The 26,316-nt window shown below is 37.1% G+C and overlaps 1 protein-coding gene across 3 annotated transcripts in view; it reads right to left on the bottom strand.

Annotated features, from left to right (window-relative positions):
• LOC127446438 (R-spondin-2-like) overlaps positions 1 to 18,146 on the bottom strand; it is a 29,904-nt gene extending 11,758 nt beyond the window's left edge. Inside the window, exons 1-5 of one of the 3 annotated variants that reach the window (XM_051707340.1) lie at positions 18,011 to 18,146; positions 10,456 to 10,638; positions 8,164 to 8,301; positions 7,693 to 7,890; positions 2,441 to 2,573 (exon numbers count right to left, since the gene is read on the bottom strand). In XM_051707340.1, the coding sequence (XP_051563300.1) occupies positions 2,452 to 2,573; positions 7,693 to 7,890; positions 8,164 to 8,301; positions 10,456 to 10,638; positions 18,011 to 18,113 (744 nt within the window). In that variant the 5' untranslated portion in view covers positions 18,114 to 18,146 and the 3' untranslated portion in view covers positions 2,441 to 2,451. Of the gene's footprint in view, positions 1 to 2,440; positions 2,574 to 6,043; positions 6,324 to 7,692; positions 7,891 to 8,163; positions 8,302 to 10,455; positions 10,639 to 18,010 lie in introns of those variants that run through there. The other 2 variants (XM_051707342.1, XM_051707341.1) reach the window with 2 other exon arrangements.
• Positions 18,147 to 26,316: the final 8,170 nt, after the last annotated feature.

The raw sequence follows: 26,316 nt of genomic DNA, 5'->3' as shown, positions 1-26,316 counted from the left end.
TTAGCATTTTTCATACTGTCCCAACTTTTTCGGAATTGGGGTTGTACTTCACCACAAAATATTTTTTAGTGTATGTTTTAAAACAGTTTTTTACTATGATAGTTCAGATGAGTACCCGAGATGACAAACATCTGTTCATTTGTATATTTTCTTTATGGGAAGACTGCTCAGTCCTTCTCCTGGAGGTCAACCTTCCAACCCTGCTCTAAAATTTACTGTACTGAATGCTGGTGTTTGGAAAGTATCTGCTTTTGGGTATGTTGTAAGACCAGTATTTGGAAGTACTACCAGGACACCACAGACTGTATGCACAGCATACATGCATACTGTATGTGCACAGCACTGGCATCTGGCTAAATTAATCAACTTAATATTCATTATTATTTAAATGTAAGGTTCATACATTTATTGTGACAGCTTCAGTCTCACATTCCTTTACACTGTTCTTTAACGGAAAATGTGAACCGTCACAAATTCATTTTCATCCGTTAGCTAAACAAAGAGTTGGAGATGATGTTAGCTGAAAAAGCATGGGAGATTCACACTTTAAATATCCACTCCAAAAACATGCACATGCATTTCTGCTGAATCAAATGTTTTGGTCATGCACTGAAAAAGAATTTGGAAAGTCATTCGACTTGTTTAAAGCTTAATTACAGCAGCTAAATGTTTATTTCTTCATCACGTTTCCATGACTTAAAATTATGCATTTTATTGCCTTTGTGTATGGTCTATACTTCTGTTGCTATCCTTGATGGAACATCTTCATTGAGAAATTAGGCAAAGGGTAGCAAAAGATAATAGGTTGGTTCTGTGTGCATATATTTACTTACAGTAATAAACTAGAATAAAGTCCTCAATCTTTTAATAAATCAAAGTGAAGTTAATATGGGTTATAATCTTATCAAAATACTTTTATACTATGGGACAAATCTGTCAACAAACACTAACAAAGGGTCCTTTCCCTTCACTTACTAAGGCCAAAGAAAATAGCCTTATTTGCGCAATCAGATTGTGACATGACTATGATATGTCTTTTGATAATTTGCAGAAATTTGGAGCAGAAGTAAAGTTTAATATGCAGGAGTCTCTAGGTTTTTATATTTTAATGAGAGCCAGAAAGCTGACCTACTGCTAAAAAGAAACTTTTGTTTTAAGGATCTTTAAACCAAATGTCACTCACCGGTCACAGTGATGTACAGTATGTTGAAACGAACAAATAGGCTTCACACACTCAAGTCTATAAAAAAATAAATAAAAAAAATACTAGGCATATGTGAAACAGTATGCTATATTATTCTCACATTACATCACTTTGTTGCATGTAAAATTCAGCAAATTAAGTAGTTATTTCAGAAGTAAAGTTATTTTGCATTATTGATCCAATTTTGTGCAAAAATGTCAGTGTGGTTAAATACATAGTTTAAAAAAATAGATGTTAAAAATCACAGTCTATTACTTCCAATTCATTCGTTACACTAAAAATGGAAGGTCAGGTTGAGCGCATTGCATTGCGGGATATAGTATTCCACGCAGAAAACTCTGTTGTTGTATACTGCACAATTTGGCAAATAGGTCATCCTGGTATTCCATGCATACAAAAAAAAATAATATTTTAAGTTGCCATGCAGTCTTTGCATCACACATGGGTGTCATTAGCGGCGTCTGAAGGCGACAGAGATCACATGTATCCTTTTCTTAATGCCACCAGACATCTGATATGTCAGTGGTAATGATCATTTCTGCCAATAAATTATTTCCAGTATAGCATCAAAAGGAGACAAAAGACAATTTACCAAATTTAGACAATGAAAATGACCAATTTCAGCTCTTCAAGAATGTTTGGATGTGTAGAGCTCGGGACAGCGAGCCACTATTATAGATGTGAAATCGAGAGGTTTCATGAGCCAACAAGAGAAGGCTTAAGGAGGATATTCACTAAACACGGCTAAACTAGCATTCAGATGATTAGCAAAAAACACTGTATTTATCTTGTCACATTGTGTTTATTTATGCCACAAACAATTGAATGAAATTCTGTCACTCTCTTGCAAATGTGACAACATTATTTGTGATAAAATGTGATGTCTTGGCCAGACAGATGGTAATACCATGTTTTTGTTGTTGTTGTTGTTTTGTTTTGGACATGAACCATGGTAATACCATGTTATTATTTGATATATAACCAAGATATGTAACATGGTTTTACCATGTTATTCTTTGATAAATAACCAAGTACCATGGTACTACTTTGGTTTTTGAAATTGCACAATAGTAATACTGTCAGGACCAGTCAAGGAGGACCCAGAGACCAGGGAAATAAATTCCAATGCTTTAATGAAAACCAATAAGCGACAGAGTCAAACAGTCAAAACTAAACCAACACTCAGGTGAGCAGAGCAGGCGGCAGTTGAAGCACAGGGCTGATGGGAAAGATCCGTCCAGGTGATGTTAGCAGAGAGCGGCAGGGCAGATGTGGAGAGCCACGGCTGATGGAGAGGACGAGGGAACCAGGAGAACCAGGGCAAGAAGGTGAGCGATTACGGCAATGACAAGGAGGAATTGGCTGGGAGCTGAACACACAAACACAGGAATAAAACAGCAAGAACCGACCAACAGAGACAGGAGACCAAGCCTGGGAACTGGGGAGAGTCACAAGACAGTCTTTATAACGAGGAGTTATAAATGGTAAAGGGAAATGGGGAACAGGTGCCGTTGATCGGCATAACGAGCCTGCCGACCCTGCGAGGAAATCCGGTAGCGACGATGAGCACATGGCATCTGTAAACAAACACACAGAGATATGTGGGGAAACAGGAAGCACGACATAACAGAGTGACTCACCACCAGATCAACCGGAAATCCAGACAAATACCAAGGTTTTGGAAATGTACTATGGTTTACCATGTTATTCTTTGATATACAACCAAGTACCATGGTACTACTTTGGTTTTTGGACATTGCACAATAGTAATACCATGTTTTCCAGGAGGCAGGTTTCTCGGAGGCCAGAAAACGGAGCATCCGTTCCAAGTCCTGGTTAGCCCGCTCGGTCTGGCCGTTAGTCTGAGGATGAAAAGCAATGACAGACTAACGGTGGCCCCTAACTACTGGAAAAATTCTCTCCAAAAATGGGAGACAAACTGCGGGCCTCTTTCAGAGGCCACATCCACCGGGAGGCCATGGATACGGAAAACGTGGTCTATGACAGCGGTCACCATCTCCCGGGCAGAGGGAAGCTTAGAGAGGGGAATGAAATGGGAAGTCTTGGAGAAATGATCCACCACCATTAACACCACGGTATTGCCCAGGGACGGGGGAAGACCAGTAACAAAGTCCAGGTCAATATGGGACCAAGGATGGGAGGGAATGGGAAGGGGCTAGAGGAGGCCAGCAGATGGGCAATTGGAGGGTTTGTTTTGAGCACAGACCGGACAGGCCGCCACGAATCAACGGATGTCTCTAGACATTGTTGGCCACCAGAACCTTTGACACACCAGCGCCAGTGTGTGCCTGACTCCCGGATGACAGACAAACATTGGAAGCATGGCACCACTGGAAGACAGGCAACTGGACCAACTTGGGAACAAACAGTAGACCCCCCCCCCGGACACCCCTTCTGAGCGGGTACCGTCCTGAGCGCTCTCTTGACCTGAGCCTCGATCTCTCACGAGACCGCCACAACCACCTGACTGGAGGGGACGATGGGGCCTGGACAGACCGGGGTTCGGGTCCAGGAAACACTCAAGAGAGTGCATCTGACTTAGTATTTTTGGAGCCCGGATGGTATGAGATAGTAAAGTCAGACCACACAAAGAAAAATGCCCAACGAGCCTGCCAGAAATTCAGCCTCTTAGCTGATTTGATGTATTACAAGTTTTTGTGGTCAGTCGAGACCACAAACAGCTCCTTGGCTCCTTCCAACCAGTGGCGCCACTCCTCAAAAGGCCAGCTTAATGGCCAAGAGCTCCCAATTGCTGATGTCATAGTTCCGTTCAGCCTGTGAGAGACGGTGGGAGAAAAAAGCACAGGGGTGAGTCAAACCATCCAAAGGAGACTGTTGTGAAAGGACTGCTCCAATGCCTACCTCTGATGCATCTACCTCCACCACAAAACGATGAGATGGTTCTGGGAAAATTAGAATAGCCACTGAGGTAAATAAAGTTTTAAGCTTATCAAAGGCCACCTGGGACTCGGCAGACTGCAGAAACTGTTCCTTGGTGGAGGTTAAATATATCTATAAAAGCTGGAAAATCCCAGAAACCTCTGCAGGGCCTTGCGGGAATCTGGGATTGACCAACTGCAAACAGCCCTTACATTGCCAGGATCCACGCGAATCCTCTCAGAGGAGACTACAAACTCCAGGAACGGAACTGACCACATGTGGAACTAGTAAGCAGGTCCAACTTTGTAAAGACGGTCTCCCCCTGCAACAACTGAAGGCTGAAGACATCAAAGGTAAAGGATACTTGTTCTTGATAGTGATGTCATTTAGCCCACGATAATCAATGCAGGGGCAAAGCGAACCATCCTTCCCCACAAAGAAGAACCCTGCGCCAGCAGAGGATGAGGCAGGGTGGATGAGCCCCGCTGCCAGAGACTCCTAAATGAACTTATCCATGGCCTCCCGTTCTGGACCAAGGAGTAAGGACGACCCCGTAGCGGAGAAGTTCCTGGCAGCAGACCCACAGCACAGTCATAAGGGCGATGCAGTGGAAGAGATGCGGCAAGGGACTTGCTGAACACCCCTGCCAAGTCATGGTAATCGACCGGAACCCCCGTCAGATCTGCTTGTTCAATCTGAAACAAAGGAGAGGACAAGACAGGAGAGGGTGCAGCCCCCAGACAATGCTCAAGGCAATAGGAACACCATGAAGAGATGGAGCCCTTATCCCAACAAACTTGTGGATTGTGCTTTACTAACCAGGGGTGCCCCAATACTACAGGAGCAAAGGGCGACCTGATTAGATAAAGCTCAATTCCTCCTCATGTTTGCCGGAAATAAGCAGACTCACAGAGGCCGTGACTTGGGAGATATTCTCCAATGATCTTCCACTGTGGTCACTGGCTGTCTGAGGAGATGGCAGAGACAGGATGGGCAGGCCCCACTGGGTGGCTAAGGAGGAGTTGATGAAATTCCCCTCAGCCCCAGAGACAATGAACACTGAGAAGTGATGTTGGCCCTTCCTCCAGCGGAGCATGGCAGGGAGGAGAGTGTGATGGACAGGGGCATAATCAACAGACATTGCACTCACCAGTATGCCCCCATTTAATAATGAGCGGTGGCTTTTACCGGATACACATTGGAGAAGTGTCTGGATTTAGCACAGTACAGAGAGAGCCCTTGCGTATTTCAACGTCACCTCTCCTCTGCGGATAGACGAATTTGAATCTGGGCTCAGCTTCGGGAGGCTCTGATGTGGGTGAACCCTGGGACCTAGGATTGCCATCATAGGAAGGAGGCGAGTTGAGCCGTGGTTCAGATCTCCGCTGGACAAGGGGGCTGGCAGGAGGTGGAGGCGCAGATGGAGGGGACGCAGCAGAAGAGATGGATTTGGCCATGTTCCACAGCTGCCGTATCTGCTCTGTAAGCTCGGTCAGTTGATGAGCCATAACTTCGAGAACCTGGTTGGTGGAGGACAACTGCTTCTCATGGCGACCCAGCAGGGCTCCCTTATGCGAGACCACCATCATTAGATCCAGTTGCTCAGGGGGGTCCATGATGGCCAGACTGTAATGTCAGGACCAGTCAAGAAGGCAGAGACCAGGGGCCTGGGTAGCTCAACGAATAAAGACGCTGAAAAAAAAAGAAGGCAGAGACCAGGGAAATAAATTCCAATGCTTTAATGAAAACCAGTAAGTGACAGAGTCAAATAGTCAAAACAAAACCAGCATTTGGTTGAGCAGAGCAGGCAGCAGCTGAAACACAGGGCTGTGGGGATAGATCAGTCCAGTTGATGTCAGTGGAGAGCGGCAGGGCAAATGTGGAGAGCCACAGCCGATGAAGCAGATGAGGGAACCGGAAGAAACAGGGCAAGAAAGTGAGTGTAGTGATTACTGCTGGAACTGGATGCGTACGGCAATGACGAGGAGGAATTGGCTGGGAGCCGAACACACACAGGAGCAAAACAGCAATAATCAACCGACAGAGACAGGAGACCAGGACTTGGAACTGGGGAGAGTCACAAGACAATCTGGCACAAGACAGCAAACACGAGGGAGTTATAAAGGGAAAAGGGAAATGGGGACAGGTGCCACTGATCGGGATAAGGAGCCCACCGGCCCTGCGAGGAAACCCCGTAGCGACAACGATCACATGTCATCTGTAAACAAACACACAGAGACATGTGTGGAAACAGGACTCGCCACCAGATCAACCAGAAATCCAGACAAATACCAAGGTTTTGGAAATGTACTATGGTTTACCATGTTATTCTTTGATATATAACCAAGTACCATGGTACTACTTTGGTTTTTGGACATTGCACAATAGTAATACCATGTTTTTTAAATGTACCATGGTTTTACCATGTTATTCTTTGATATATAACCAAGTACCATGGTACTATTGTGGTTTCTTAACATTGCACAATAGTAATGCCATGTTTTTGGAAATGTACCATGGTAATACCATGATATTCTTTAATATATTTGCAAGTACCATGGTACTACTGTAGCACTTTGCACAATAGTAATACCAAGTTTCTGGACATGTACCAGGGTAATAATATGATGTCCTATTACATAAAACCAAGTACCATGGTACTGCTGTGGTTTTTGGACATTGCACAATAGTAATACCATGTTTTTGGACATGTATCGTTGTTTTACCATGTTATTTTTCATATACAACCAAGTACCATAGTACCGCTATGATTTTTGGATATTGCACAATAGTAATACCATGTTTTTGGAATTGTACCATGGTAATAACATGATATCTTTTGATATATAAGCAAGTACCGTGGTAATAATATGTTTTTTGGACATTGCACAATAGTAATAATACCATGTTTTTGGATATGTGCCATAGTTTTACCATGTTATTCTTTGGTATAAAAAAAAAAAGTACCATGGTACTTCTATGGTTTTGGGACATTGCACAATAGTAATACCATGTTTTTGAAAATGTACCATGGTAATCCCATGTTATTCTTTGATATATGACCAAGTACTATAGTACTACTATTGTTTTTGGACATGTACCATGGTAATCCCATGACAGCCTTTGATATATAACCAAGTAACAATGGTAGTACTATTGTTCTTGCAAATTTCACAACAGTAATACCATGTTTTGGACATGTAGCATGGTAATACAATAGTATTCTTTGAAATACCTTGCAGTGCCATGTAAATACCATGATACATGAATATAGTAATTATTCAGGAGTACGGCATATGATTTTTGGAGTTTGTACCATAGTAATATCATGCTTTTATAGACCTCTATTATTGCAACACCACGCTTTTTGGACATACAATGGTAGTACTATGGTATATAAATATGGTAATCATTCAGTACCATGGTATACATCAAAATTCCATGGTATTATCTGATACTATCAATGTACCATGGTACCGCCACAATAATTTGCAAGTTACAACTCATTGGTCAGCATCACTGGTTGACTTGAAGTTTGAAAGCATAGACTTTTCCAGTCTCACTGTCATTTTTAAAACAATTCTCACCTTTCAGGCACCTCTTCTTCATACGGCACTTCCTGCTCTCAGTCTGAGGTGGACACAGTGTCTCTTTCTCTTCCGGCATGTTACTTGACAGCTCACGGGTCCTACTCTGTTGACCCCATCTGACACCACAGCTCAGACCATTGTGCTGACAAGAGCTCCATTCACCCCAGAAACCAATGGGACTGAACACACATCCTTCTGAAGTACAAAGAGATAAACTTATAAACTCTTATATAACTCTTATATAAACTCTTTCTTTTTATTTGCACTCATGTTGAATTCTGTCTTGTAAACAACCTGATAAATGTAAGCAGGAATTTTCTCAAAGCTCATACCTTGCTCTTTATTGCCACACTTGAGGAAACCTCTTGATTTAATTGCAACATGACGGATAGGCTTTTTTCAGCATGGTAATGAGAGTTTAATGACATCTACCCATAAAGAAAGCCTTGAAAAGAATAAAGCGCTCACCAACACAGTCTGTGGACTGGCGAAATGTGCCTTCGGGGCAGCTTTTGAAGCATTTGCCTTTGAAGAGCAGATAGCCTCCTTTGCACTTGGTGCAAAAGTCTTTGTTGAAGCACATCTCACACTCTGGAGCTTTGCATTCTGGGAGAAATATGTATCATGATTAAATGTATACAAAATTTGGCAAGTTTTAAAGAGACATATGGCCCTAAAAAGAACTTCGGGGACTAATCTAAAGAAATATTAGAATTTTACATGGATTAATTTAGCAGACTTTTTTATTTATCCAAAGCCACTTACATTGCAAATGAGGAACATAGCATAGGCAAAACATCTCAAGGAGGCAATAATACCAGAAGAGCTCTAATGCAAAGTTCCAAATAATAAAGACAATTTTGGGTTACTCTTTTGAGATTAGTTACTAACACTAATTAAATGTCAACCTTGGCTCTGAAATATGAGTTGCAATAAATTACAAGGGATCATGCTTTATTTGTGAATATAGTCATGGCTGAAGGGCATTATAGCCCAAATATCTGTTCCACATATTTTCCCTCAAAATCTGTGCCGAAAATGTGAATAAAATTCTATCAGTTCAATTTGGTTGTAGTAAATAGTTGCCGTTTGCGTTGTTGACAAATAATGTTGTCTTAAATGAGAAATCGGTAACACTTTAAAATAACTTTAATTAATAAATCATTAATAAACATTACATAATGCTTAACAGATCATTAGTTAGTGTACAGTATATTCAAATATTAAAATACTAATAATTTCTGAAACCTGTGATGTAATGTAAATGTAAAAAGTGTATGAGCTCATTAATGAATCATTTATGGAAAATGTTATTAATATTTTAGCATTAAAATGTATTAATCTGTTAATTATGATATAACATTTGATAAAATCATTTGTAGATGTTAAAAAGTGCAAGGCCATATATGAATGAAAGTTTAATAACATTTGTAAGTATTTAAATGCTCAACATCTCATTAGTTAATGTTATTTAAATGTATTAGTAAACTTTAACAAGCACATTATCTCATACTTCTAACTATTTGAATACACATTAACTTATGAGCTGTTAAGCATTACATAATGTTTGTTAATGATTTATTAATGACAGTTAGTATAAAGTGTTATCGAGAAATCTTTTAAAAATTTAGTTTTAAACATTTGTAGTAGAAATGTCCATGTGTTTGTGTTTGTTTTATACTTTTTTTGAAAAACATTTCTAGCATTTTCTACAAAATAAATAAATAAATGGATTTAATGACTTTAAAAATATCAAATGGTGTAACCATCAAGTAAAATGTATTAAAATACTTTCCTCACTCCTTGAATACACGTGAGTGTACACAACTTAATCATTAATGTCAAAAAAGCTCAAACAAAGTTTTTTTTTTTTTTTTTTTTTTTTTTTTTTACATATATCATGCATTTTAGAGTCTATGAAGAAGGAGAATAATACCAGGGTTACTCAGTTTGACGTGAATGAATTGTACCTTTTTATAAAAAATGTCAAAATATTGGAATTTTTTTTTAATTCCTTAAGGGCCCCTCTGTGTTTTTTTTTTTTTTTTTTTTTATTTTTTTTTTTTTTTTTGTCACATGAAAACAGAATGGCTTCCTGCATGTTGCTTACACCACCTGACTTTGATTTGGTGGACAATTTTTGTTTTGTTTTTTGTTTTGTTTTTTTTACAAATAATAAAATTTTAAAATAAAATTGTTTCCCTTTTTATTTTTTTAAAGAAATAATTTAAAAATATTACTCTGCACTACTCATGCCAACATAAATTTTTCAAAAATTTCAGCTTTTCATTTGATTTTTATTTAATTATTTATTTATTCTACTGTCTCCAGAGTTTGACCCTCAGAAAAAATGTCAAAATAACTTTGAACTCAGAAATTGAAAACATGTTCATTATTGTAGAGCTGTTTTTTCTAGTAATTGTTTTGAGTGTGTTGCAGTTTTTATGTATTTCTGAATAACAGATCCGGACCAAATATAAGCACATCACATCATTGACCCGTTTATGAATGTTGTGCAGTGATATATACAAAATAGCTAGGTAAACCGATATTTTGCGTCATATATGTAACTATATTGTGAATGTTAGGATGGCTGGAACACTATGTTGACCTGGAGCATCTAAGATCGCAAGTATCCTTTTATACATAGGATTTATAACTTTAGCAAGAGGTTTGGACTGTTAAAAATTATCATAAATTGATTTGATATGAAACGTTCTTACAGTATGTTACTGTAATTAACATCAACGATGAACTCACTTATGCAGCGGTTGACGTCTTTCCCTCGGAGGCCAAAGTGTCCAGAGGGACAGGAGTGAAGGCAAGAGCCGTGGTGACTCATGCCATCTCTGTTGAGGAAAAGGAAGAGCCGTTCAGAGCAGCGCAGACAACCGTTTTCCTTCGAACACTCCAGACAGCTCTTGCAGTCCTGTTGCCAGCTCTCTGCGGTGGTTGAAGATTTACAATAATTAGCAGAAAACAGGTAATACAGCGCTGCAGGTACAGTAATGCAACACTGGGAACTCTATTCAAGATTGTGTGTTGGGATTTACAGCATATAACTTGATTCCGCTTATTCCGCACCTGGACATGATCGATACCCAAAATTGTGCAACTTAATAAGGAGAAGTGAGCTATTACTTCCGAGTGATCGGATTTACAATTCTCAAATAAAGTTGAATTGAAGAAAGGACTTCCTCTCTCTCTCTCTCTCTCTCTCTCTCTCTCTCTCTCTCTCAGCAAAATGTCAAGTCAAGTCAGTTTTATTTGTATAGCACTTTTTACCACAGATATCGTTTCAAAGCAGCTTTACAGCAAAACGTGCCATAAAGCCCCCAGTAAGCACGGCAAAAACTCCCTGAAATGTGTTCCTAATGTACAAAGTTCATGCTTGTTTACATCCGACTGATGCCAAAGCCAAAGACAGGCAAAGAAGACCCTTTTTTACCAGTCTTCTGTCAGTCTGCCACTGCAGAGGGGTTACGGAGGGAGATATGAAGAAACTGACACATGGTTCTGATCTTCATTTCTTTCATTACAGAAATAAAGACAGACACCACTGTCTAAAATAACTTGACAAGACCATTGGAGATAAAGCCACGACATTCTCAACATTATATTCTTCAGTTTTGGACATGGATGCCAATCAAATGAAATTCAGAAAATCTGGGGAAAATACTAATAAATAAGAAATGAGGACCAGACACTTCTAAAATTTGTATATGGAGGAGTAAATATGCTCTTTGATGTAGCGTTTTCAGGTTTGGAACAATATAAGGGTGAGTAAATGATGATAGAATCTTCACTTTTGGGTAAACTATCCCTTTAAATCTTTATCTAGTAATGGCTATTAATCAAGTTTAACAGAGTGGTCTCTAACTTGATTGAAAAAGTAAACAAGAGGATTTTAACCACTTCAAAGCTGAAGTGAATAATTTCTGCACAACTAGCATCACCAAGCAGAATTGCATATATTATCCCTGTTTTCAAATAGGTTTCCCAACCACTGTTCTTGTCTTAAATTGGTTTTACAAACAGATAGTCCTGCCCCAAACTCACTCCAATTGTTGCACCAATGTTGCTGGCTCAAAAGGATGCTCAAACAAGCAGAGCAATGTTTTGATAACGCAACAGAGGCACAGTGTTACACTTTTTGGGGGAATCAACTAACAAAGTTGTAGTTGTCTCTGCATATTTAACTGGAATAGAGTGTCCCTAAAGCAATGTGTACTGACTTAAAGGTAAGACTATTTTATGAAATCTGCAATCATAGATTCATGCTAAGGCTTCATGACTATTCTGGAAAGACAGTGGTAAAGAAACTGACTGATCTTGCCAACATCCACCAAGATTTATTAACAGCTTGTCTATATTTAGGTCTAGTTCTGCAGAAAATATGCAGAAAAATGCTCATACATAAATATCTGCTATACACTCCTAAACCCATCATGGTATATGTGCACGAACAAATAAGACAGCAGCCCCAACGTCATCTGTGTTTGTTCTGTATATTGTCTTTATGTAATCTTTGCTGCATAAAAACAATATCTGACTCTGATTTGATTTAAATATGTGTATACTGCATATGCGCTATTTCCTATTAGAGCTCAGGTTTAAAGCTTAAAAAAAAATTGACACGGATTATACTTGGAAGTAATGGCTGTTTACAAAATAATAAAAAAATATGATATTAAAGGAATATTCCAGGTTCAATACAAGTTAAACTCAATTGATAGCATTTGAGGCATAATGTTGATTACCACAAAAAAACCATTTTGACTCATCCTTCCTTTTCTTTCTAAAAAAAGCAAAAATCTGGGTTACAGTGAGGCGCTTATAATGGAAGTGAATGGCCCTTACAAAAATCGAGAGTTCATGGCAAATTTGCCGCAAATTCACCACTGATAATTTTCACAAGCAAATGAGCTTTGCTTTCCATTGTTGCCAAAGAAACTTCTGGTAAACATTTGCAGCAATCAAAAGCTAATTTGCATGTGAAAATAACGAGCTGCAAATTTGCTACAAATTTGCATCAAGTTTGCAGCTAGTTTAGATTTTTTGTAAGGGGGGCCAGTTTTTGGAGGGTTTAAAGGCAAAAATCTGAAGTTTATAATTTTATAAAAGCACATACATTAATTCTTCTGTTTAAACTCATGTATTATTTGAGCTGTAAAGTTATATAAATCTTCATTTTTACAGTCGTTCTAGGGTTTTAGGGTTTGTTGACATTGCATCGTCATGGCAACTATGTTGTAAAATTGGCTATAACTTTACACAGAAAAGGTTAGTAAGCGATTTTATCGCACTAAACTCATGTTAACACACATATTGTTTATGTCTTGACTCTTGTGGCTATATTTTTGAAACAGTGAGTATTTTAACGTTTTACAGATTGGCCCCCATTCACTTCCATTGTAAGTGCCTCACTGGAACCAGATTTTAGCTTTTTTTTTAATGAAGAGGAGGGGCGAGTTAAATTTTTTTTGTTTGTTTGTTTGTTTGTTTGTTTTTTGTGGTTATCAACATTATGCCATAAATGCTTTTCATTGAGCTTAACTTGTATTGAACCCGGAATATTCCTTTAACCTCTGAAAGAATTGCAAGAAAAACTATAACAATTATGTTGTGTTTAGTAATGCTTTAAAAAAACATGATGGATGGGGTGTTTAATACTTTCCTACTCACTATATTTGCTATCCCTAATAAAATGGTTTAAATTGAATTATTTAAGTGTTACTGTGGTTTCAAAATTATATACAGGCCAAACATTTCTTTACAAGCTACAATTACGCAATATTCTACATAAAATATTGTAAGTGCTACCGTACCTCTGCAAAAAGAACTAAAACATTGGATGCAGCCTTTAAATTATCCTTACAAAGTACATGAGCAAGGGCTGCACAATTAATTACATAAAAACTAGATTACAATTACAGCTGCAACAATTACTAATTGTGAAAAATGTCCATTGGGGCATTCCATTGAGGTCTACTACTGATGTGGGGAAAAAACAAATCTATTTACAACATGTCTTTGCAGCAGTGGAGCATTACAGTTGACTTCCTCGATTTCTGTGTATTTTATCAAAATTGTAATAATAGTTGTGTTTTTCATGCTGCAAAGAGGGCCAATTGATTGTTGAACTGTTGCATAAAATAGCAACAAAGTAATTCAGGAACACAGTTCTCAGCTTGTTTTTACATGTGTAACCTACATAAAGAATATAGCTTGCTGATGTCCCAAACAAATATTTATTTAATGCAAATCAAAATGAATAACAATTAAAATTGACAATTATGATTTCTGTCATAATCGTGCTGCCCTAACATGAGCTCAGTAGTTGTAAAGCTGTACAAATACATGCACTTTAGCTGTAGTAATCTAGGAATTACAATAAAAAGCCATGTCTGATATAATTAGCAGCAAAGCCCTTGGCACTTTGACGTTTGACTTCTCAAAGCATTATAAACTGAAGTCTGCTGTTAGTTCTTTGTCTACCAACTAGGCACTTCTCTTATCAATGCAGAATGAAGCTCACAAAGCTTTTTTTTGTTTTTCTATTATTATTATTATTATTTTATTTTTTATTTATTTGTTTGTAATTTGGGCAAAATTTGTAAGTACTCTCTAAAGTGATTTTTTTTATTTTTTTTATGAAAATGTACTTATTTGTACTTTGAAGGGCTAAATGTAGACACTTTAATCATTTACTTATTTCAACAGGCTATTGTCACAGTCTGTCTCCCTCATTTTCTTCATTTTCTTCAAGGACTCTTATTTTGTAGTTTTCCACTGGATTAATTTCCCATAGTTCACTGCCCTAATCACTTCCATCTGTTCCTTATTACCTTCACCTGTATTCCATTCCCTCATTTAGTTCTGTGTATAAATACCCTCTAGTTTTCTTCATCATTTGTCAGTCCTTGAAGTGTTACGTTGTGCTAAAGTTTGCTGTTTAGATTTCTAGTTTGTTCCATTCCAGTGTTTGTTCCACTCCAGCGATTACTACTGTTGAGCCTTTTGTTTGTTCCACTCCAGCATTTGTTTCCACTCCAGCGTTTGTTCAACTTCAGTGATTATTATTTAAAGATTCCACTCCTGCGCCTCCTGTCTTCCACTCCTAGACACCCAACGTTACAGAAGGACTGACCCAAAGCAAAAAATACGGATTTATTTACCTGCTCCTCCAAACGTCTTCCTCTTCCAGTGACCCTTCTGATCCTCTTCCAGACCCACAAATCATGGAGTTCACTGGATTATTCATGGACTATACCGCCAAGTTCTGTCAACTCGCCAATTCCACCCCTATCCCGGACCCATACCTCTGTGCCATTTACAGGCTTGAACTTCCACCGTCCCACTGCTCTTCTGGAAGTGGATAATCTTTCCTTCTTAGAATACGTCCAAGCTACACTTATCCATTATCCCTCAATATCATCCGTTTGGTGGTGGTGGTGGTGGTGGTGGTAGTAGTAGTAGTAGTAGTAATGGCACAGTCTGTCTCCCTCATTTTCTTCAAGGACTCTTATTTTGAAGTTTTCCTCTGGACTTCATTTCCCATAGTTCACTGCCCTAATCACTTCCATCTGTTCCTTATTACCCTCACCTGTATTCCATTCCCTCATTTAGTTCTGTGTATAAATACCCTCTAGTTTTCTTCATTTGTCAGTCCTTGAAGTGTTGTTGTGCTAAGTTTTGCTGTTTAGATTTATAGTTTGTTCCATTCCAGCGTTTGATCAACTCCAGCGTTTATTATTTAAAGATTCCACTCCTGTGTCTCCTGTCTTCCTCTTCCACTCCTAGACACCCAAAGTTACAGCTATCAAAGCAACTTGACACTACTCGACCCCCTTAAATATACAGTAAAGTGCTATATTAAGGCAAAAAGCTACAAGACGTTTTAATAAAATCACTGTAACACAGCCTTCAGTGGCTTATTGCTTTTATAAAAGAGACTACAGCAACATGATAAGAGTCACCTATTATTTTTATAAATAGTTAAGTTTATAATTTTAAAAAGAATAAACTGTTCTGTTGCCGAGTAATTTACAGTGTTTCATTAGTCTAACTGTAGGCTGTTTATGATTCTCAAGCAATGTAGCAACTTGGTATATTAACATAGAATTGATGTACAGTCACAGGTGTGTTATCTGCCATTTAAACATTTTTGCAGCCTCATGTTCTCATTCAATCAGATTTGAGAGTCAGAACTATCTGTTTTATAATTGTTACCCTCTTATGTGCTCCTGTGCATACTACACAGATATTTTCATACTAAACATGATTTATCAATGAACAGAGGTGTAATATTGCTGAGAAATTGTACTTGAGTTAAAGTATGGGTGCTGTGTCAAATGTTTACTCAATTAAATGCTAAAATATCTTGCCAAAAACATAAAAAAAAAAAAAAAAAAAAAAAAAGAAAAATCACATTTAATTCCACATTTAAAAGTATAAAGTAATCTCTTCCTTTTTTTTTTTTTTTTACTTAGCTTTTGAAATTGTCTGTTTCTTATCAAAGCAACTTTGATGCACATTTTCTAAAGCAATAACATGGTGGAAAATGACATTTTACATTAAAATGGATTAAGTGATAAATGTAATTTAATTAAAGGTGGACCAAGAAAACAAAATTAAGTCATGCCGTCCTGAAAAATATGTACTTTGTACTTTAAAGGTCAAAACGTAACCGTAAGGAGTAAAACAAGTATCCTTCGAAATGCAGTTGATTAAGAGTACAAGTTTTCAGTTCCAATAGTACTCGAGTAAAGTACAAATTCCTGACATAACACTTAATTAATTTACACTGAAAAAGAATATTTTGTGATGAAATAAATATAGCAGAAAACATTAAGTACTTTCTACATTGAATAAGTTAAAGCATGAAATTGAAAATATTAAGTAAATTCTACATTTGTACTTGATTCAATCATGTAAAAATGTATGCTTTAGCTTATTAGTAAATATTATTAATTATTGTTTATGTTTACAATGTGTCATCATGTATCACTCCTAAAGTAGATAACCTTGTCATATTAATTTGCTAATTTGAATACATTTTATAGGTAAATAAAATAAGTACATTTTACTTGACTTTTCAAAGCTAGTGTTCCCAGCATGCACCGGGCTTAAATAATGAATGCACTTGCATGGTTTCACTGTTTCCAAGTTTATTTACACTGTTGTATTGTTAATTTTGTAGTTCTGTTTGTTATCTTCTTGTTTTGTGCAGTCTGATGTTCATTTTTCTATTCAAAAATACACTGGTGGCCAAAAGTTTGGAATAATGTACAGATTTTGATCTTATGGAAAGAAATTGATATTTTTATTCACCAGAGTGGCATTCAGCTGATCGCAATATATAGTCAGGACATTAAAAACATGAAAATTACTATTACAATTTGAAAAAAAATAAAACATTCAGAACTTCTTAAACTACTTCAAAGAGTTCTCATCAAAAAATCCTAAATGTGCAGCAATGACAGCTTTACCGATCCTTGGCATTCTAGCTGTCAGTTTGTCCAGTTTGACCTTTCACCCCACACTTCCTGTAGCACTTGCCATAGATGTGTCTGTCTTGTCGGGCAATTCTCACGCACCTTACAGTCTAGCTGATCCCACAAAAGCTCAATGGGGTTCAGATCCATAACACTCTTTTCCAATTATCTGTTGTCCAATGTCTGTGTTTCTTTGCCCACTCTAACCTTTTCTTTTTGTTTTTCTGTTTCAAAAGTGGCTTTTTCTTTGCAATTCTTCCCATAAGTCCTGCACCCCTGAGTCTTCTCTTTACTGTTGTACATGAAACTGGTGTTGAGCGGGTAGAATTCAATGAAGCTGTCAGCTGAGGACATGTGAGGTGTCTATTTCTCAAACTAGAGACTCTGATGTACTTATCCTCTTGTTTAGTTGTACATCTGGACCTTCCACATTTCTTTCATGATAAAAAAAAAATATATCTGTTGATTTTTAGCTTATGTTACCTGTGGAAGGCTTCCGTGTGTCATGTGGTACATAAAGTACGTCAAAAAAGTATTTTTAAAAGCAAGGCACATATCAGTGCTAAATTGCATGAGTAAAATGTACAAACAAAGAGTGAGTAAAATTTACTAGAAAAAGAGTAATGCAAAATTAACTTTACTTGAGAATTTCTAATTAAAGCCACCAAGAATTGTGTATTTACTTGAAAATATGGCCTGTCAAATTTACTAGCAATTTCTGTGTGAAAATTGTTTCCTAGGTTTTTTTAAGTAATCATTACTCCAATTCTTTTTCCATTGTAGATTACACCGCTGTCAATTAATTAAAATGTTCTTACCACGTTTTATCGCAGCTAACGTCAATATAAGCATCTGACAAAACAGGGAGAGGAGAGCCAAGAGTTGCCAATGCATCTGGACAAGCAACAGGTTGCGTGACATCTGTCTGCCTCACAGAGTCTCTCAAAGACTGCCTCTGAAAGAGAGAGAGAGAGAGACTGCCTCCGCCTCACGGAAACTCACTGTTAACGACTTGATGCTCACCCTGCCCATGTCACCTGATCTTTAGAAACATCAGTCCAGTTCACTTTTGAGCTGTTGAGTAATTGTACTGCTTTCACAATGTTGTTTTGCTTGTATTCCACCTTTTATGCACTGCATACTTGAGGCTGCTTTGATATGGCACAAATGCATGTCTGAACTTTTGACCTTTTTGTACAGACCATAATAGTTAGCCTAACTATTTAATCGCTCTTTATTTAGATGGTTTATAAATCTAAGATTTTTTGTGTGTTTTTTTTTTTTTTCAAACACAGTGGACTTTGGGAATGCAGACTGCAGTTAGAGATGTGTTTGCTGTGGTTGCGGTGCCCTAAATTGTGCATAATTTTTGTATGTTATCCAGAGCTTTGAGGTTAGGTTTATTTATTTTATCATTTAAAGTTTAGGGTATCATTAAAGATCTGAGGAATAGAGAGACTATACATATGAAAATACACCTTGTAACTGGTATCTGCACATCTGTAGTTTTTCATGGGTTTGTCTTAACAAATAGCAAATGTTTCACCAAAAAGTTAAAATTAGACTGGAATTGAGGAGATATAAGCAAACAAGTAAATGAAAACAACTTTTTTGGTGGGTAATTAGGCTACTGTTGCCTCCAAATATTCCTGTTTACAATATGGTTAAAATTTAAATTTGTATGTCGTTTTTATTTTTATTTTTTTTAGGTTTTACCCTCACTACTGGCATGGGAAATCCATTTCCAGTGTATTTATGAAGAATCTTTCTTTCCTTTTATCATCACAACATAATAAATCGATTCATATGTATTTACAGGCTTCCCATAGTCATAAAAAACCTATTTGGGAATTTTGAAATTGTGATTTCCAAGCCTGGAAAATTCATGGAACTTTATTGAATATTGTAGTTATGCTCAGCTCTAACATATTTCATCAGCTGCAATATCTATAATATGATTTTCAAAAATGTATATGGTATTATCATGTGTTAATGTATTCTTTGATGTATTATTGGAGTACCATTTCAATACCATGTATGACTATGGTAATTATTTAATACCATGGTATATATCAAAGTACCATGGTATTACCATTTAATACCATCATTGTACTATGGTATCGCCATAATGCTTTTTTTTTAAGGATCTGCTGTCAATGATTTGCATCAAATTAAATCCCATTTGACTGGAACCTTAAAGGTACATATGCTTTAAATAATGTTTTGTTTAAGCTGAAGTATGCAACATTTTCGGTGTTAAAATACTTTCTTCTATCCCAGCATAAAATGAAGAGACAACAATAAGCAAGCCATTTATAGATTAATTTTCTCATTAACTGTAAACACAGTGTCTTTGTGGCAGTTAAAATTTAATGTGTTTGTTCTGAGTAACCTGCTTAGACCCGCCCCAACAATGTTGCTCAACCAATAGCGTTAGCTGGAGGGCGGGACGATCTGACCATTTTAAAAACAGTAGAGGAAGGGTGTATTCGGAAAGCTGTTTTGAAAATGTAATTTATTTTGGCAATTCAGCTCTGTGGCACTAGTCGCAGAAATTACTGCACATACATTTTATTCAAGTCAAAAATATTAATTAATAATGACTAGAGCTTTCAAAATTAACACGTTAATACATGTAATTAATTTCAAAGGTTAATGCGCTATTTTTTCTTAATCACGATTAACCAAAGGCATCATTTATGGGTGGGACAGGTCCCTATCTCTTTTTGCCTTTGCCAGTTTTGTCCCCACCATTTTTTAAATAGCTTCATTCAGGTAAATGTATAATGCAGAAGAAACATTGTCAGCTCTTGAGCATGAGTTTGCATTTCATTCAGTAAAAGATTTATTACATTAAAAGATTATTTGAAATTATCTTTCCACACCACTTTATAAAACAAAGTGATGCCCTTGCAATTAACGCATTTACCATTAATACATCATAAACCAGCATAAACACTGGTTTGAAGGGCGGAACCTTTGTGATGTGTCTGCCTGGAATCATAACACTGACGCACACATCACAAACATACATAACAATCTGTCAGTGATCAAATGAAGGCACGTTTTAATTACCACATGCACACTAACTTAACACACTAGTCTTAACTAATACCATAATGCAGAATGAGACATTTTTGTCTGCAAGCACTTATCATGAGGAGTTTAAAGTGGCACTGACGCCCTGATGCAAATCATGAACAAACAATGTGGATAGCCACAGTCTACCGGCAAATTAATATTGTGGAGGTTGAGAGTTTAAGAGATTTAATGCATATTGCAATCAATATGCAACCTATGGGTACTAGTTATTTTAATTAGTCAAACTCCCACTTAGACTTTGGAAAACGTTTAATGTTACTTGAATTGGTGCTATTTTAGTGCATTTCTATCTTTATACTGTGAAATGCTTTGTTTGGAAAATGTTAATAAAGCATTATATTGTTACAAATTAGTTTTTTTTTTCTTTCCTAAGAAGGAAATAAATGCATTTTGAAAAGAAGTATATTTAGAGTCATATTTAAGCACTTTCAAAATCTGAGATTAAGCACGATTAAATACATAAATTATACAATTCATCGAGATTAAAAATTAATTATCACTAATAATGACTTAATCAACTTGATTACAATTAGTAAAACCAATGGAAGTACATCTTAACGGTCCTTTCATACCAAATGTGAATTTTCACTGCAATTTCTCGCTGCAATGAAGATTTTGAATGGAAACAATTGATTCCTGTGGAGTCTTTCACACCGGGAGCAAACATTCTTCTGCCCACAAAGCAAAGATTTGTTTTTTTACGGTGAGTGTGTCTAATTTTTTTTTTCTCGCCCAGCGATGAAATGCCTTTGGATCACATGCCAGGAGCTTTTGCCAACCAGCGCAACTGGTGGCGCTAAAACACAGAAAGCTGTTTTGTCCATCGATTTTAAATGCTAAAGTATCTCAAGGAATAAATCCTGAACCAGAAGTAAAGATGTATATTTTGTATGTATCAAATGTCTCAAAGTTATTAAGGCACGGTCACATTTACCTTTGCATGGCAAAACTTTGTTTTTGAAATACAGTGATTTCTATGGGAATCCACGCGTTTAGGAATTTCAACTGATGGACTTCCCGTGGCTATAAATTTCGCTCCACAAATGTTTTGTGCAGCTCAATGCCTTTTTCACCGTTCATAGGTAACGGGGTCCATTGTCCAGTGATTCCCTCAGCCATTGTGAATATTCTATGCATATGACGCACTATCCAATGAGAAAGAGAGTCAACAGCGCCATGTTTTGTGGGAAAGGAGCTACTGACATGATTTTGCCTACAGAATTTCACAGTGCAAAGGTGAATGTGACCGTGCCTAGCAACTGCTCGAACAGATTTATATCACAAACACAGCTATGAGGTGTACAGCTGATTTGAGGAAGGTTGTGAACTCTTGAATTGGCACTGTGTCTGAAAACTGGGCTGTAAGTGTATGGAGGGGGGATAGGCGCCGTTGCGCTTATGACATCCCGCTAAATGCGTTCCAGATGCACCGGGTAAGATACTGGCCAATCAGAGGCACGCCATGAGCCAGCGACACAACACATCTCTGTTACACTCTCTTCCAATCAGTGTTACTCCATTCCATTCAGTCCAAGGTCTGTGGTGATGTCAAGGAGCTCACGTCCCTGCTGGTTCTCATTCATTGGATCGTCTCTCTTTGGTTTCCTTTGAGGATGTTATGAATGTAAAGGTGCAGCTCGCATATACTGGTTTGTAGCTTTTGATACTCAGTCTCAACAGAAGATAAAGACAGACTTAACATATAGATAGCAGATATATCATATAGTCTTGGCCAAAAGCATTACCTCTATGACTAAGGCAGAGAGATCACAGATTTGTTTACTGTAGTTTTCATGATAACTTTTATTATATTCAAAGTGAGGCTGTCTGTAATGTGTTAACTGAGTGCGAATAATTAAATAAAAAAATAAAAAACGCAAGTAAAGGGATAGTTCACCCAAAAATTTACAATTTTCTGATCATTTACTCACCCTCAGAACGTTGAAGGTCCAAAAAGCACATAAAGGCAGCATAAAATGTATCCATATGTCTCCAGAGGTTAAATCCATGTCTTCAGAAGAGATATGATATTTTGTGGGTCAGAAACAGATCAATATTTAAATCCATTTTTACTCTTTGAAATCTCCACTTTCACATTCTTCTTCTTTTGTTTTTGGCAATTCACATTCTTCATGCATATCACCACCTACTGGGCAGGGAGGAGAATTTCTAGTAAAAAAAGGACTTAAATATGGTTTTTGATTATTTATTTTGGATTTGGAAGATATGGATTTATCCACTGGAGTCGTTTGGATTACTTTGATGCTACCTTTTTATGCTTTTTGGCCACCATTGACAGAGCTGAGATATTTTTAGAACAATCTTTGTTTGTGCTCACAAGAACAAAGAAAGTCATAAACATCCGGGATGGCATGAGGGAGAGAAGTTTTATTTTTAGGTGAACTATCTTTAACTAGACTTTAATTATGTAGTTCAGTGAGCCTTACAGCATGTTCAGTATTATGGAAATAAAACAAACAATATATTTACTTCTAAAGGGAATTTTTTATTGTGTAAAAAATGCTTTACTTGTTTGCCACAGTAATGTAATGTCTTTGAATTATATAAATCATAGCCTATTTATTATATGCATTATATTATATTATTTGTAATTTTATTTTTATATAATGACTTATCTTTATTTTGGGGTCTTTCTCAGCAAATATTGATATACATGATTAATTGTGTTTAGCTGAATTATTTAATCAACATATCATGTAATTAATTCCATTAAAGTATTTAATCGATTGATCGACAGTCCTACTTTAAATTAAAAAACAATCGCTACACACTTTAAATTGATAGGTTATCCAAAGAAATTTTAATTCTGTCATGATTTACTCACCCTCATGTTGTTCCAAAAACCAAATCATGTTGATCCAAAAAGGGGATGATAGGCAGAATGACAATCTCAGTCACCATTCACTTTCATTGTATGAAGACAAAAAGATGCAAAGAAAGTGAAAGGTGACTGAAGTTATCATTCTGCTTAACATCTCTTTTTGTGTTCCATGAAAGAAAGTTATATGGATTTGCAACAACATGTGGGTGAGTAAATGTTCACTTCAGATTCACTTGAAAACTGAACTTGCCACCTTTTCATGTCCCATTAGCCTGAACCCCATTCATCACTTGACCTTACAACATAAAACTAGCCTGTTGATTGACACACTATTTAAAGTCATCAGTTCTTGTAGAATGTAGAATGTATGTGGAATGAAACAGACATTCACACAAGATTCCACATAGAGAATCATGAGTTTATCTCTATTGCAGATATCCTAATTTCTGTCAAACTATCTAAAACACAGTAGTATGTGGGGTTTTGATGTACTCCAATTTTCTATTAGGGTATTTTTTTGATTAATAGTTTTGATTCGTAAAAAAAGCAAGGGTCATTTTAAACTCCTAGCAGACATTTTCAAACGTATGATGGATATTTCAATTGTGTTAGTTGAATGACAAGTTAAATAGTCTGTTTGGAATAATAGTCTCCCAGGTCCTTTGTAAAAGACTGTAATCTATAATGATTTTTAACATACAGTAAAATAACCACAAGGCTGACATTTTTGAGAAAAAAAGAAGTGAAGAATGACGTACTCTCAGGTGCAAACTAAAGAAGTTCAAGCATTTAAGTCAGACCTTAGCTCAGAAATAAATTAGGCAGTAGGGCTTCCTAAAACGAGGACCATATGCTGCACCTGGGCTGTGTGTGTGTGTACTCTGATGTGTAATGTGCTCAACAGGACAAGGGCAGCCGAAGCACGCTATCAGACTAAAGAGGCATCACCTCATCAAGCCAGTAAGTCAGCCGGCATCTCACACTCTCAATGGCACTATGAGAAAAATAGTGACAAAGTCATAATTCACACTCTCATTGATAAAGCAGAGTTTTTATTTATGTATTATTACTAAATTAAACTCAAATTAATATGGAATATCATACATTTTGTTACTTATAGTGTGCAATTCAATACTATCTGTGCAATTAAAATACCATTGTACAGTATCTATCCCTCTGTCTGTCTGTCTGTCTATACTGCAAAAGACTTCAGCTGTATTAAAAGAGCTGGAATCCCTTTCAGTTTCATGTCTTTAAGAATTCTGGAAGCTTTGTTGAATTTGGTAGTTTCATTGCCTGTGTATTTCAGGGCAATGCTGAATTAAGGACTTCATGCATTCTTTGGTAAAATTTGATTTCCCTTCAATCTACTAGCAACCACATTATTACAGATTTGTCATGCAGTGAAAACTTTACTCAATAAACACAACTTATGGTTTATAGAAATGTTATTTGAACGTGTCCAGTATCTAAACTTCTGCAGATCTATGGCAAAGTGGTAGGTAAAACCAAAGAAAACAGCATACTTGCAGTTTGGTATGTTTAATCACAAAAATAGGTGCAATTTATGAGTGAAATATATACAGTGTACACTCACTGAACACTTTATTAGGAACACCCGTAAACCTACTTATTCATATGATTATCTAATCATCCAATTGTGTGGAAGCAGTGCAATTAATAAAATCATGCAGATAAGGGTCAGGAGCTTCAGTTAATATTCACATCAACCATCAGAATGGGGGAAAAAATGTTTGTAACTGCTGATCTCCTGGGATTTTCACACACAACAGTCTCTACAGTTTACTCAGAATGGTGCCAAAAACAAAAAAAATTCCAGTGAGCGGCAGTTCTGCAGACGGAAATGCCTTGTTGATGAGAGAGGTCAAGGGAGAATAGCCAGACTGGTTCAAGCTGACAGAAAGGCTACAGTAACTCAGATAACCGCTCTGTGCAATTGTAGTGAGTTATGCCAAACCTTGAGGCGGATGGGCTACAACAGCTGAAAACCACATTGGGTTCCACTTCTGTCAGCCAAGAACAGAAAGCTGAGGATGCAGTGAGCACAGGCTCACCAAAACTGGACAGTTGAAGACTGGAAAAACGTAGCCTGGTCTGATGAATCTCAATTTCTGCTGAGGCACACTGATGGTAGGATCAGAATTTGGCACCAACAGCATGAATCCATGGACCCAACCTCCCTTGTGTCAACAGTCCAGGCTGGTGATGGTGGTGTAACGTTGTGGGGAATGTTTTCTTGGCACACTTTGGGCTTGTAATCACCAATCAATCATAGCTTGAATGCCACAGCCTATTTGAGTATTGTTGCTGACCATGTGTATCCCTTCATGGCCATAATTTACCAATCTTCTAATGGCCACTTCCAGCATGATAATGTACCATGTCACAAAGCAAAAGTCATCTTAAACTGGTTTCATGAACATGACAATGAGTTCTCTGTTCTTCAGTGGCCTTCCCAGTCACCAGATCTGTATCCAATAGAAAACCTTTGGGACTTGATAGAATGGGAGATTTGTAGCATGATTGTGCAGCAGACAAATCTGCAGAAACTGCATGATGCCATCATGTCAACATGGACCAGAATCTCAAAGGAATGTTTCCAACATCTTGTAGAATCCATGCCATGAAGAATTGAGGCTGTTTTGAGAGCACTGTCAAGCCCTACCCAGTATTAGTATAGTGTATATACAGTACTGTGCAAAAGTCTTAGTCACATAAGATGTTTCACAAAAGCATTTGTCTTAAGATGGTTATTTATATACTCTAGAAGAAAGTCCAAGGCACATCTTCTGGTCCCAGAAAGTTAAAAATCCTTTATTCAGATCATGGCTATCACAATACAGACATTTTTATTTTTTTTTATTTTTTTGATGTTTGTATTGTGATAGCCATGATCTGAATAAAGGATTTTTAACTTTCTGGGACTGGAAGATGTGCCTTGGACTTTCTTCTAGAGTATATGTTTGAAATCCAACCAAAGAGCACATTCTGGGATTACTTTACAAAGTCCTTTCAGCAAATAGTGTTCCAAGAAGCTTTCTTTGATCTAATGGTTATTTATATCTTCAGCTTTAGTGTGTCAATAGCAAATATAAATTTTAGACTCCCACACATTCCTTTTTAAAATAGAATAGAGCAGAATAGAAGAACAGGGAGCCC

This window comes from Myxocyprinus asiaticus, chromosome 9, assembly GCF_019703515.2.
Source record: "Myxocyprinus asiaticus isolate MX2 ecotype Aquarium Trade chromosome 9, UBuf_Myxa_2, whole genome shotgun sequence".
NCBI lineage: Eukaryota > Metazoa > Chordata > Actinopteri > Cypriniformes > Catostomidae > Myxocyprinus > Myxocyprinus asiaticus.
Note: the sequence above shows the minus strand (reverse complement) of the source record. Positions and strands in the feature narration are given on the sequence as shown.